Source organism: Rhinatrema bivittatum, chromosome 4 (genome assembly GCF_901001135.1).
Source record: "Rhinatrema bivittatum chromosome 4, aRhiBiv1.1, whole genome shotgun sequence".
Classification (NCBI taxonomy): domain Eukaryota; kingdom Metazoa; phylum Chordata; class Amphibia; order Gymnophiona; family Rhinatrematidae; genus Rhinatrema; species Rhinatrema bivittatum.
Window position 1 is genome coordinate 239,774,055 of NC_042618.1, and position 13,247 is coordinate 239,787,301.

Consider the following 13,247-nt stretch of genomic DNA (forward strand, 5'->3'; position numbering starts at 1 on the left):
GGAAACTCACTCCAAGATGAGATTTGTGCAATGTACTCTCAACCTAGCTTGTATCAATTAAACTTCAAAACCCACATTGCAGCAAAGATAAAAGATGGCTATCACAAACTACTAACACTAAGACGACTAAAGTCCTTTCTAAACCCAGATGACTTCAGGATTGTACTACAACTTCTCATATTCTACTTGTAGATTGTACTACTTGTAGTACAATCTACAAGTACAATATACAAGTAGTACTCTGTACTTGTAGAACAGAGTACTACTCTGTACTTGTAGTACAATCTACTAGTTGTAGTACAATCTACTAGTTGTAGTACAATCTACTTGTAGATTGTACTACAACTTCTCATATTGTTGAATGTAACTTTTGCTGCTTCTGTTAAACGATTGTTCTTTGTTACAGTTTACCCCGTTCTGTGTAAACCGATCTATGGTTCTAACCATGAAGGTCGATATAGAGTTTAAATAAATAAATAAATAAATAAATATTCACTAACATTGACTATTGCAATTCACTTTTACTCTGTCTACCTCTTTCTATCATTTGTCCCTTACAAATTCTCCAGAACTCAGCAGCTAGAATCTTAACTGCCACCAAGAAATATGAGCACATTACTCCAAATCTGATATCACTACACTGGCTACCAATAAAATTCAGAATCGAATACAAAGTGCTAACCATTTTACATAAAATTATACATGAAGAACAGACAGACTGATTAAATGCAGCAATCAAACTTCACGTACCCCAACGAAATCTACGATCAGCTAACAAAGGAGTATTAACAATCCCATCAGTACGATCGGCACAACTCTCACAAGTTCGAGAACGTACAATCTCGCTTGCAAGCCCAAAATTATGGAACGCACTTCCTACTGAATTATGATTACAAACGAGTCTTAAGACATTCAAAAGGGACATAAAGACCTGGCTATTCATGAAGGCATACCAAGATCCTTAACAATCCACTCAACCCTTATTACCTATTCTATACAATCATTCCATGATATTTTAACTTCTTTTAGTCTTTCTTTTAATATTTTTATTTATTTCTTTTACTTTATTTAATAGCTGTTATATACCGAGAACCGTTTGCACCTTGTATCGGTTTACAAGAAACAGTAACGTTACATGGAACAAATGTTAACAGAGTAATGTTTAAATGTAACCTTGATTCTATTATGTGTGCTATTGATTCTTTTTTACCATTTTAACTAAGCACTGTACTTACATGTATTAGAAATTGTATATGTTATGCCTTGTTAACCGTTGTGATGGCTCCACCGAACGACGGTATATAAAAATCAATAAATAAATAAAATAAAAATAAAATATTTATTAATCCCTCTGAATATACTGAGTTGCTGTTCTTGGAGAAACCTAATTACAAGTAAGCAATTTCACTTTATGTACATTTTTATAGGTTAACTCCTGCATGGAATATAGTACATTATTTGCTTTGATATCCCCTGTCTCTATGTGTGTGATTTGGTGCTAGTGGGCACAGTGGAGGACATCACTTGAACATCTGTACTGGTTTCTCATCTTGTGTCTTTGAAAATATTTTAGGTCATGACATTTGTTTTCGCTTTGCCAAATATCTATTCTTGAGTCAGAGCCAAAATCACAGGTAGCAACTAACTATTTTGGATAAATGGCGTGAAGAGTTAATGCTTGGGTGAACGTTTCCTCTTCCTATTGAGTTTAAGGCTGCATGCACAGTATAAGTTTGGGAGATGGAGGGGGTAGTAAGATGTGACTTTCACACTAGAGAAATAAGGAAAAGATCTCAAATTCATCTCAAAAGTAGCTGAAGAACCTGCTAATCTTTTTTTCTACCATCTGAAGTTAGGAAATGGTCCCTTTTTAAGGGGAACTGGGTGCTATGGTGACAAATATATAGTGTATGTCATAATGCTTTTGCTGTGTTCTCACTGAGGTTTTCTGAACAAAACATTTTTTTTCTAGGTGGAACTGTTTGACTTTAAAGGTGAAGATCTCTCAGAAGATGAGGATGGTGGAATAATACGAAGAATTCGGGTGAAGGGAGAGGGCTATTCCAAGCCGAATGATGGTGCTATTGTGGAAAGTAAGTGAAAGTGCTTGGTCATGTGTTTCTATGATTTGTATTTGAGAAGCAGTGTTCCTTTAATTTTTTGTAGGCTGTGTGTGCAAAAAAATTCTTATGTGATTACATTTTTGCTGCGCTGTTTCTATAGTCTGATGGTTTTCCTCATTAACTATTACACTATAGAAACTGTCAGTCTCATGCTCTGCCCCAGGCCCCATTTTGCCACTGAAAAAAAGCCCTGCTCCCTAATCAATTCAATCTGTCAAAACTGACATGCTCCTGTGAAACTATTTTACCCCATCCACAAATCCAAAATTTCTAAATTGTGCAGGAATGATCCCCAGGTGCTCGTACCCCACCTACCAGTACATAAAATTGTTGCTGGCTGGACCCTGTAGCTGGCACCAGTTTGTTGTGCCAAAAAACATGCTCTGCTGGACTACCACTCAGAAAACCCTGCAAAAAAAGACACTTGTAACCCATGTAGTATTAACCCTGTTATAACACGTTAGGTGTGGGTTTGGCCTTTGGATAGTCTTGAGTAAGGTGAATGACAGCAGTATAGTAAAATTCCTATATCACAACAGAACTAATTGCAAACACTCAAACAGGAACAACTTGAAAATGCAAATATTTCCTAGCATGTAGCCAGATAGACTCAGAACCAATGGGTTATGTGCTCCCCTGCTAGCAGATGGAGACGGAGTCAGGGTTCAAAGCTGACGTCACCCTAGATATATCCCTGCATTGACCTCAGCCCTTCATTATCTCTCCATCTCCTAGCAGATGTGGATTGTGCCTTCCCTATCAGGAACACAGTACTCTTTAGAAGAGGAAATTTTACCTTTAAATTTTACCTTTAAATTGGAGAAAGATCAAGCCCCACTCTCCTCCGGTGATGCCTAATGGTCCCTCCCCCAGTTGAGAATTCCTGAGGCAATTTCCGAGTTCCCTCAGAGGTGTGCCTTAGTCCAATAGCAGGTTCCCGGCGTGGACTTTGCTGCTGAAGCAGTTATAAGTCAGCAGGTGCAGGAAGCAGAGTGCGGCGGTGATGGCCTATGCCCTCTCCACCGCAGTTGGATACCGTCTCTGTACTCAGCCGGTAAGCGCTGAGCCCAGTTAAGTAAAGAACTCCTCTGATTCAGAGATGTGGAAGGGCTTCAGTAAGTCTTTCCTCTGGTCTCCTTGCATGGCATGCCGTTCTGACGACGTTCTCGATCCCGTTAAGGCAAGGGAAGGGGATTTTCTGAGTGGGTTGTGTGGCCCCCAGATTGGTTAGGCCCCACTTCAGACTCGGTGGGCACTCTACGTGGCAGGCCGGGTGACGCCATCTTACGCACGGTTTGGTGCGGCGCCATTTTCTCTCATTGACCATTGGTATGCGCAGTTCAGGCTGGCCCTGTTGTGCACCTAACGGGCACATAGGTGCGTGCACACCTGTGCACATAACTGCACGCATAAGTACACACATATATTCAGTCACAACCGGATGCCTATACTTACGTGCGTTGGGGCGGATTTGTGCGCTCTCAAGCTCAGGCAGTAACCAGCTGAACGCACAAGCTACAGTTAACTATGGCTCTGGCAACAAAGAAGCACAAGTGACACTCCCATTGTGCTGCCTGCCATATTAGGACTGCACAGTCTGACCTAGAATTCTTCCTGTGTCAGCACTGTGAGGAAGTCCAAGGAGGGTTGGACTCTCAGAACTTCTCCAAGCCCGGCCCCTCTCAGTTGGAGGACGGGTCAGCCACGACCTTATCCGGTAGCACCTCAGATCTGAGTAATCCCTGGGCTGTGTCCTACTCAGGAGAGGGCAGTTCAGTGGCGCCTACCCCAGTTCTTCTGGGCTAGGTATGGATCCAGTGACTTTTTCTTGGGTGGAATTCTTTCAGGGCCGTCAAGCCTTTGTTTAGGCTCAGTCAGCTGCTGCCCCTGCACAATCTGAGCCCCAGCTGGGAAGGCTTCATCCTCCCAGCCTTATCAGCATGCCTCAGGACATGCCTTGCCTCACTAAGGGTATCCCTGATAGGGACCCAGAAACCACGGACGATGATGGGGATGCAGACTCATTGGAGGACGGGGAAATCCTTCCAGGCCTGGAGTCATACCGGACCATGCTACAATTTTTCCACAGAAATGAATTGCTGGCCCTGGACTTCCAGACCCTGAAGACTGGGAGTTCCCGGCACGGACCCTATGTCGGAACCAAAGAGGAATCCCATCCTGGTGTCTCTATGGAAAGCCTCTTGCTATTTCTCGATACTGGAAGCCATCCAGGAGTTGATTGACTTAAGAACATAAGAACATGCCATACTGGGTCAGACCAAGGGTCCATCAAGCCCAGCATCCTGTTTCCAACAGTGGCCAATCCAGGCCATAATAACCTGGCAAGTACCCAAAAACTAAGTCTATTCCATGTTACCGTTGCTAGTAATAGCGGTGGTTATTATCTAAGTCAACTTAATTAATAGCAGGTAATGGACTTCTCCTCCAAGAACTTATCCAATCCTTTTTTAAACACAGCTATACTAACTGCACTAACCACATCTTCTGGCAACAAATTCCAGAGTTTAATTGTGCGTTGAGTGAAAAAGAACTTTCTCCGATTAGTTTTAAATGTGCCACATGCTAACTTCATGGAGTGCCCCCTATTCTTTCTATTATCCGAAAGAGTAAAAAACCAATTCACATCTACCCGTTCTAGACCTCTCATGATTTTAAACACCTCTATCATATCCCCCCTCGGCCGTCTCTTCTCCAAGCCAGGTTCTTATGGCCTGGATTGGCCACTGTTGGAAACAGGATGCTGGGCTTGATGGACCCTTGGTCTGACCCAGTATGGCATGTTCTTATGTTCTTAAGTGCCCCTTTAACCCCTCGATCATTAAACGGTCCAACTGACTTCCCGCAGGCTTTCTGCTTCAGATATATTTTAAAAGGTTTTTACTGTGAGTTTTTGCCTCTACAGCCAACATCTTTTCAAATTCTCTCTTAGCCTGTCTTATCAATGTCTTACATTTAACTTGCCAATGTTTATGCATTATCCTATTTTCTTCTGTTGGATCCTTCTTCCAATTTTTGAATGAAGATCTTTTGGTTAAAACAGCTTCTTTCACCTCCCCTTTTAACCATGCCAGTAATCGTTTTGCCTTCTTTCCACCTTTCTTAATGTGTGGAATACATCTGGTTTGTGCTTCTAGGTTGGTATTTTTTTTTAACAATGACCACGCCTCTTGCACACTTTTGGAACTTCTCCTTTCAGTTTTTTTCTAACTATTTTTCTCATTTTATCAAAGTTTCCCTTTTGAAAGTTTAGCACGAGAGCCGTGGATTTGCTTACTGTCCCCCTTCCAGTCATTAAATCAAATTTGATCATATTATGATCACTATTGCCAAGCGGCCCCAACACCGTTACCTCTCTCACCAAATCCTGTTCTCCACTGAGAATTAGATCTAAAATTGCTCCCTCTTTCTTCGGTTCCTGAACCAATTGCTCCATAAAGCTATCATTTATTCCATCAAGGAACGTTATCTCTCTAGTATGTCCCGATGATATATTTACCCAGTCAATATTGGGGTAATTGAAGTCTTCCATTATTACTGCACTACCAATTTGGTTAGCTTCCCTAATTTCTCTTAGCATTTCACTGTCAGTCTCACCATCTTGACCAGGTGGACTGTAGTATACTCCTATCACTATGTCTTCCCCGACACACAAGGGATTTCTACCCATAAAGATTCAATTGTGCATTTAGTCTTGTGTAGGATATTTATCCTGTTGGACTCTATGCCATCCCGGACATAAAGCACCACACCGCCTCCCGGGTGCTCCTCTCTGTCATTGCGATATAATTTGTACCCCGGAATAGCACTGTTCCAGTGGTTGTCCTCCTTCCACCATGTCTCTGAGATGCCAATTAAGTCTGTCATCATTCACTGCTATACATTCTAATTCTCCCATCTTACTTCTTAGACTTCTGGCATTAGCATACAAACATTTCAAAGTTTGTTTTTTGTTTGTATTTTCATTCTGCTTTTTAATTGATAGGGATAAGTTAGAATTTTTTAGCTCAGGTGAGTTTTTAGTTACAGGCACTTGGACTGCTTTTCTTATTATTGGAATTTCACTGTCGGGATGCCCTAATTCTAATGCATCATTAGTATCCTTTGAAGATACCTCTCTCCGAACCATGCACTGCTGAGTGACTGTCTGCTTTCCCCTTTGTTCTAGTTTAAAAGCTGCTCTATCTTCTTTTTAAATGTTAGCGCCAGCAGTCTGGTTCCACCCTGGTTAAGGTGGAGCCCATCCCTTCGGAAGAGACTCCCCCCTTCCCCAAAAGGTTCCTCAGTTCCTAACAAAACTGAATCCTTCTTCCTTGCACCATCGTCTCATCCACGCATTGAGACTCCGGAGCTCTGGCTGCCTCTGGTGACCTGCGCGTGGAACAGGGAGCATTTCAGAGAATGCTACCCTGGAGGTTCTGGATTTAAGTTTTCTACCTAAGAGCCTAAATTTGGCTTCCAGAACCTCCCTCCCACATTCTCCTATGTTGTTGGTGCCCACATGTACCACGACAGCCAGCTCCTCCCCAGCACTGTCTTAAATCCTATCTAGGTGACGCGTGAGGACCGCCACCTTCGCACCAGGTAGGCATGTTACCAGGCGATCCTCCCGCCCACCAGCCACCCAGCTGTCTACATTCCTAATAATCGAATCACCAACTATGACGGCCGACCTAACCCTTCCCTCCTGGGCAGTAGGCCTTGGGGAGATATCCTTGGTATGAAAGGACAGTGCATCACCTGGAGAGCAGGTCCTTGCTACAGGATCCTTTCCTGCTACACCAGGTTGATGCTCTCCAATCATGAGACCTTCTTCCTCCAAAACGTAAAATCAGAATAAGATTGATCGAGCACAGAAGTTGTATAATAACTGAGAAATTGGCAGCCCCAATGGTACAACCCTGTGTTACATTACATCACAATTTCACAGATTTAAAGTGGCTAGTTTTGGAACAGGTACAATCCGGCCCATGCGGGGGAGACATTCAATTACGTTTAAATGTGCGCGAACAATTCTGGATCTACTGGTTAAATACAGTGGACCCGCTCGGACTAAACGAGAAGATTAATTGGTATTCTCTCATTTAAGCGCTCATCCGTGGTGGGCGCGGACTAAATACTGCTGGCCATTGTGATAAAGGACCCTGTGCTGTGAAATCTCCAAATGAGCAGGATATTTTAGTAAGTGCCATCCTTAAACGAGGGATTCGTTTGAGACAATAAAGTAAAGTAAGGTTGTATATGTGAAAGATTACAGGGATTATATCACTGAAGTGTGGATATTAGAGATACGCTTGAAATTAGTAGCCATTATGCGATGAAGGGCACAATACGAAACTGCTACCTGGAACACGAGGAATGCGATATGGATTTGACGTAATTACAATAGATGACGAGATGGAGGATAAGCTACGCGATCTTCTGTGCTGTTCAAGAGGCGTAAGAGACCTTTGTGATTAAGGACATTATTTATCCACTAAGATAAACCCCGAGTCCGTAGATTTATGGATTATGTGACTAATACGGTCGTAATTAGAAGTGACGACGTGATGGGGGACTTTAGAGATAATACCCTCTGAAATACGAGGACGTGATAGAGAACCCGAAAAATGGGAAACGACGAGATGATGGTGGTTCATATTATGAAAGAAGTCCATGTGATCAATGACGTGGTGGAGCTATTAACATAAGTTGACGTGAAGGAAGACTGTTGACGATTATGGTATGCTATAGAATGTGAACTTTTCGATTTTAAATAATTTGTGTGAGAGATTAAAGGGCATAGGCCCGCAACATTATCGGAATGGTCTGGTTTGAAAGATGAAGAAGCGGCGATTCTGTGAACTAAGAGAGACAACCCGACGTAAAAGGAGTCTTCTGCTCCCGATGACGCAATTTCCGGTTTCGGGGTATAAAAGGATCACTCTGTGCGGGATGCCATTTTAAGAGCAGACGCGGCTCAGATGGGCTGACGCATAATGAAGAAGAACTTGAAAGCCAAGAATATAAGAAGGTCAAGATTTGCAACATTCAACATTGGATGGTGCTCTTTGATGCAGATACTGAAGGAAACCCCCTGAGGCAGGACTTCTGTCCGAAACACGATCGTGTCGGGAGACCAACCAAGATTGGACTGGATGAGTATCATTGTTCCTCCTGTATCTTTGAATATTGTGCTAGAAGTGAGAATTAATAATCTATTGAAAACTGAAAGCAACAATATTTTTAACATAGAAAAACAAAAACTAAACAAAAAAATGATGTTGTAATTAAAGTAAGGTGACCCTATACCATATCAGAGTCTGTGTTAAAATACAGACCCTTAGAGTAAGGGGCCCACATATAGATTTGGCTAAAGACTTGCATTAGTTAAGACTGACCAGTTGTACCATTGTTTTGGATTTGTGGTTACACATTAGGGTAAAACTGGAATACAGTGGTTTTGGGTAAAAGGTTGTGAATGATATTACCTTGCCACTCCCAGCACAAAAAACTGGCAGCGGAATCCACATTAATACGGCTCCTCAGTTTGAGTTCTCTCCTTCATGCGGCAGGACGCCACTGTAGGCCTCAGCTTCTTCATCCGGGGTCCCTTTAGGCGTGGGCGTGCGCCTCGTCTCCTCTTTTAAAGGGCCAGCAACAGGAAGCAGTCCACAGCCCCACCAGATGACGTCTTCACTGCACTTCCTTGACCAGCCCTATATAAAGGCCCTGCTTCAGTTCCTCAGAGCCTTCGAATCAGAATCCAATGGATTCCACGGCTTCCAAAGGATTCCTTCCACCGGATTCCATGGTCATCCATGTCTCCTGTTCTCCGGTCAAGGTCCTCCATGGTCTGCTCCTAACCAGATGACTTCATGTTCCATGTTCTTGTTCTCGATGTCTCCGTCTGATGTTCCGGGTCTCGTCCCTCGTCAGACCTTCTTCGTGGTATGTTCCAGTCCTATGCTTCCTCTTCCTGAAGCCCTGGAGTTTCTCGTCTGTACTAATTGTCCCAGATGTTCCAGATGTCCACTCGTCCAGATGTCCTTGTGTCCGGAGGTACCATTCCCTTGTGTACCGATGTCCTTCATTCCAATCCCGATCCTGATGAATCTGCGAGCAGCCTTGCCGTCCACTGGACTTCGTCTCCAGTCGACCTTCGTGAGAGCAAATCAGTCTCATTTGGTGTCCATCTTCGGGTGACTGGAATCCCCTTCTGGGTGGGCCTCTCTTCAAGCGCTGTCCAGATCCCTTCTCCGTCCTGTGCATGTCCCGCTCTCCTCTCAGCTTGTGTAGGGCGCGCAGCGGGACAGGGTGGTCCGTGACCAGTCCACATCTGGCTGTGTAGGGCGCCCTGAGGAACAGTGCCACCTAAGTTCCAAGAATCTCGTCTTTTCCAAGTTCCAAGAATCTCGTCTTTTCCAAGTTCCAAGAATCTCGTCTCTTCCAAGTTCCAAGAGTCTCGTCCCTTCCAAGCTTCAGGAGTCTAGTCTCTTCCATGTTCCAGGATTCTCGTCTCATCCAAGTTTCCAGAGTCTCGTCTCGTCCAAGTCCAGAAGTTCTCGTCTCCTCTCGCTGTCCAGATCCCTTCTCCGTCCTGTGCATGTCCCGCTCTCCTCTCAGCTTGTGTAGGGCGCGCAGCGGGACAGGGTGGTCCGTGACCAGTCCACATCTGGCTGTGTAGGGCGCCCTGAGGGACAGTGCCACCTAAGTTCCAAGAATCTCGTCTCTTCCAAGTTCCAAGAGTCTCGTCCCTTCCAAGCTCCAGGAGTCTAGTCTCTTCCATGTTCCAGGATTCTCGTCTCATCCAAGTTTCCAGAGTCTCGTCTCGTCCAAGTCCAGGAGTTCTCGTCTCCTCTCGCACTCGGACTCTTTTCATGTTTTCTAGGATCCGGATTCTTCTGTTCCAGTTCCTTGTCTCTTCATTTCCAGCCCTCTGCCTCCATCTGATCTCAGTGGTGCGTGTTGGCTCAGTGGGGGGCTGACCCTGCTTCGTCCCAGCTCCTGTGTTCTTGCTTCGCCTGTGCCTGTACTCTCTCACTTCCCTCGGGTCGTGTCTTATAGAAACATAGAAACATACAAGTGACGGCAGAAGAAGACTAAACGGCCCATCCAGTCTGCCCAGCAAGCTTTCACACCTATTGTTTTCATACTTATCTGTTACTCTGACCGCTGAGGTCAGGGCCCTTATTGGTAACTTTTTGGTTCCAATTCCCTTCCACCCCCACCATCGATGCAGACAGCAGTGCTGGAGCTGCATCTAAGTAAAGTATCTAGCTAATTGGTTTGGGGTAGTAACCGCCGTAATAAGCAAGCTGCTCCCATTTGTTTACCCTGCCTGTGCAATTCAGTCCTTGTTGGTTGTCTGAATATAAATCCTCTTTACTTCATTCCCCCCTGTTGTTGAAGCAGTGAGCTGCACTGGATATGTATTCCAAGTGAAGTATCATGCTTAATTGATTCGGGGTAGTAGCCGCTGTAACAAGCAAGCTACACCCATGCTTATTTATTTACCCAGACTATGTAATTCATTCCTTGTTGGTTGATGCTGAATATAAATAATCTTTTCTTCATTCTCTCTGCCGTTGAAGCAGACAGCTATGCTAGATGTGCATTGAAAGTGAAGTATCAGGCTTATTTGGTTTGGGGTAGTAACCGCCGTAACAAGCATTCCAAGTGAAGTATCAGGCTTAATTGATTTGGGGTAGTAACCACCGTAACAAGCAAGCTACTCCCCTGCTTTTTTGTGGATGCAAATCTTTTTTCCACATTTCCTCTTGCCGTGAAGCATAGAGCAATGTTGGAGTCGCATTAACTGTGTGTATGTTTATTGAATAAGGATATTAATCTCCAGGTAGTAGCTGTCATTCCTGCAAGCAAGGCACCCCCTTGCCTCTTCTCTTCATTCATATCCTCTAGACTTTATGGATCCACAGTGTTTATCCCATGCCCCTTTGAAATCCTTAACAGTTTTGGTCTTCACCACTTCCTCCGGAAGGGCATTCCAGGCATCCACCACCCTCTCCGTGAAGAAGTACTTCCTGACATTGGTTCTGAGTCTTCCTCCCTCAAGTTTTAAATCGTAACCCCTGGTTCTGCTGATTTTTTTGCAACGGAAAAGGTTTGTCGTCGTTGTCTTTGGATCATTAAAACCTTTCAAGTATCTGAAAGTTTGAATCATATCACCTCTGCTCCTCCTTTCCTCCAGGGTGTACATATTTAGATTCTTCAATATCTCCTCATAAGTCATTCAATGAAGACACTCCACCTTTTTGGTTGCCCTTCTCTGGACCGCCTCCATCCTGTCTCTGCCCCTTCGGAGATATGGTCTCCAGAACTGAACACAGTACTCCAGATGAGGCCTCACCAAGGACCTGTACAAGGGGATTATCACTTCCCTTTTCTTACTTGATATTCCTCTCTCTATGCAGCCCAGCATTCTTCTGGCTTTAGCTATCGCCTTGTCACATTGTTTCACCGTCTTCAGATCATTAGAGACTATCACCCCAAGGTCTCTCTCCTGCTCCGTACATATCAGCCCTTCTCCCCCCATCGAATACAGTTCTTTCGGATTTCCACACCCCATGTGCATGACTCTGCACTTCTTGGCATCGAATCTCAGCTGCCATATCTTCGACCATTCTTCCAGTTTCCTTAAATCTCGTCACATTCTCTCCACTCATTCTGGCGTGTCCACTCTGTTGCAGATCTTAGTGTCATCCGCAAAAAAGACAAACCTTACCTTCTTTCCCATCTGCAATGCCGCTCACAAGATATTGAACAGGACCGGTTCCAACACCAATCCCTGCGGCACTCCGCTTAACACTGCTCTCTCTTCAGAGTAAGTTCCATTTACCATAACACATTGTTTTCTGTCCGTCAACCAGTTTGCAATCCAGGTCTCCACCTTGGCATTCACGCCTAAACTTCTCATTTTATTCACCAGTCTCCCGTGTGGGACCGTATCAAAAGCCTTGCTGAAATCCAAGTAGACGATGTCGAGTGCTCTTCCTTGATCCAATTCCTTGGTTATCCAGTCAAAAAAGTCAATCAGATTTGTCTGACAAGATCTTCCCCTGGTGAAACCATGCTGCCTCTGGTCCATCAATTCTCGCGACTGTAGATAGTTCACTATTGATAACAGTGATTCCATTACTTTTGCCACCACTGAGGTGAGGCTGACCGGTCTGTAGTTACCAGCCTCTTCTCTGTTCCCACTCTTGTGAAGCGGGACCACCACTGCTCTTCTCCAATCACTCTGCACCACTCCCATCTTGGGGCTCCTCCCTGAGTTGCCCCTTGGGCCTAGGGCTCACTCTCTCCTAGGAGCATGTGACCATGCCTTTGCGTCCCTCCTCAGGGCCTGTTGGGCGCGTTCGCAACACAGGGTGAACGGAGCCCGCCTGTCGACACATCTGGACTCTGCCCGTTCCCTAAAAGGAGTTAAACACCTCCGACCACCCTTAAAGTGGCCAGTCCCCCTATGGAACCTCAATCTAGTATTGGACTTCTTAGCAGGCCCTTCCTTTCGGCTGCTGCACACTCTGTCTCTATGCCTGTTAATGCTGAAGACTGTATTCTTGGTGGTGATATGCTCGGCTCGTTGCATCTCTGAACTACAGGTACTGTCATGTCGGGAGACATTTCTCCGGTTGATTCCAGGAATGTTGCAGTTTCGCACCATCCCTTCCTTCTTGCCAAAGGTAATCTTGGAGTTTCACCTGAACCTTACTGTCCCTAGAAAGACGTAAAGACTTGGAAGACTACCACCTCCTACTCCACTTAAATGTCAGTAGGCTGTTAATACGGTATCTAGAACATACAGAACCAGTGCGAAGTTGGACCGCTTGCTTGTTCTTCACGATGGAAGGAAACAAGGTGAAGCAGCTTCATGAGTTGCTGCATCAATGAGGTGATGATGGGAGCCTATATAGAGGCAGGAAACCTTTACCCCTTCAGGTTAAAGCTCATTCCACTGGGGCCCAGGCAGTATCCTGGGCGAAAGCTAAGCTACTGTCTCCCGTCGACATTTGCCGAGCAGCAACATGGTCTTCCTTACACACCTTCTCCAGATTCTATCACCTGGACGTCCGAGCTCAAGAACACGCAGCCTTTGCGAGGGCG

General features: G+C 44.8%; 1 protein-coding gene across 1 annotated transcript in view; it reads left to right on the forward strand.

Annotated features, from left to right (window-relative positions):
- FKBP4 (FKBP prolyl isomerase 4) overlaps positions 1 to 13,247 on the forward strand; it is a 193,068-nt gene that overhangs the window by 87,678 nt on the left and 92,143 nt on the right. The window contains exon 4 of the mRNA XM_029599954.1: positions 1,973 to 2,093. Within this exon, the coding sequence (XP_029455814.1) occupies positions 1,973 to 2,093 (121 nt within the window). The remainder of the gene's footprint in view (positions 1 to 1,972; positions 2,094 to 13,247) is intronic.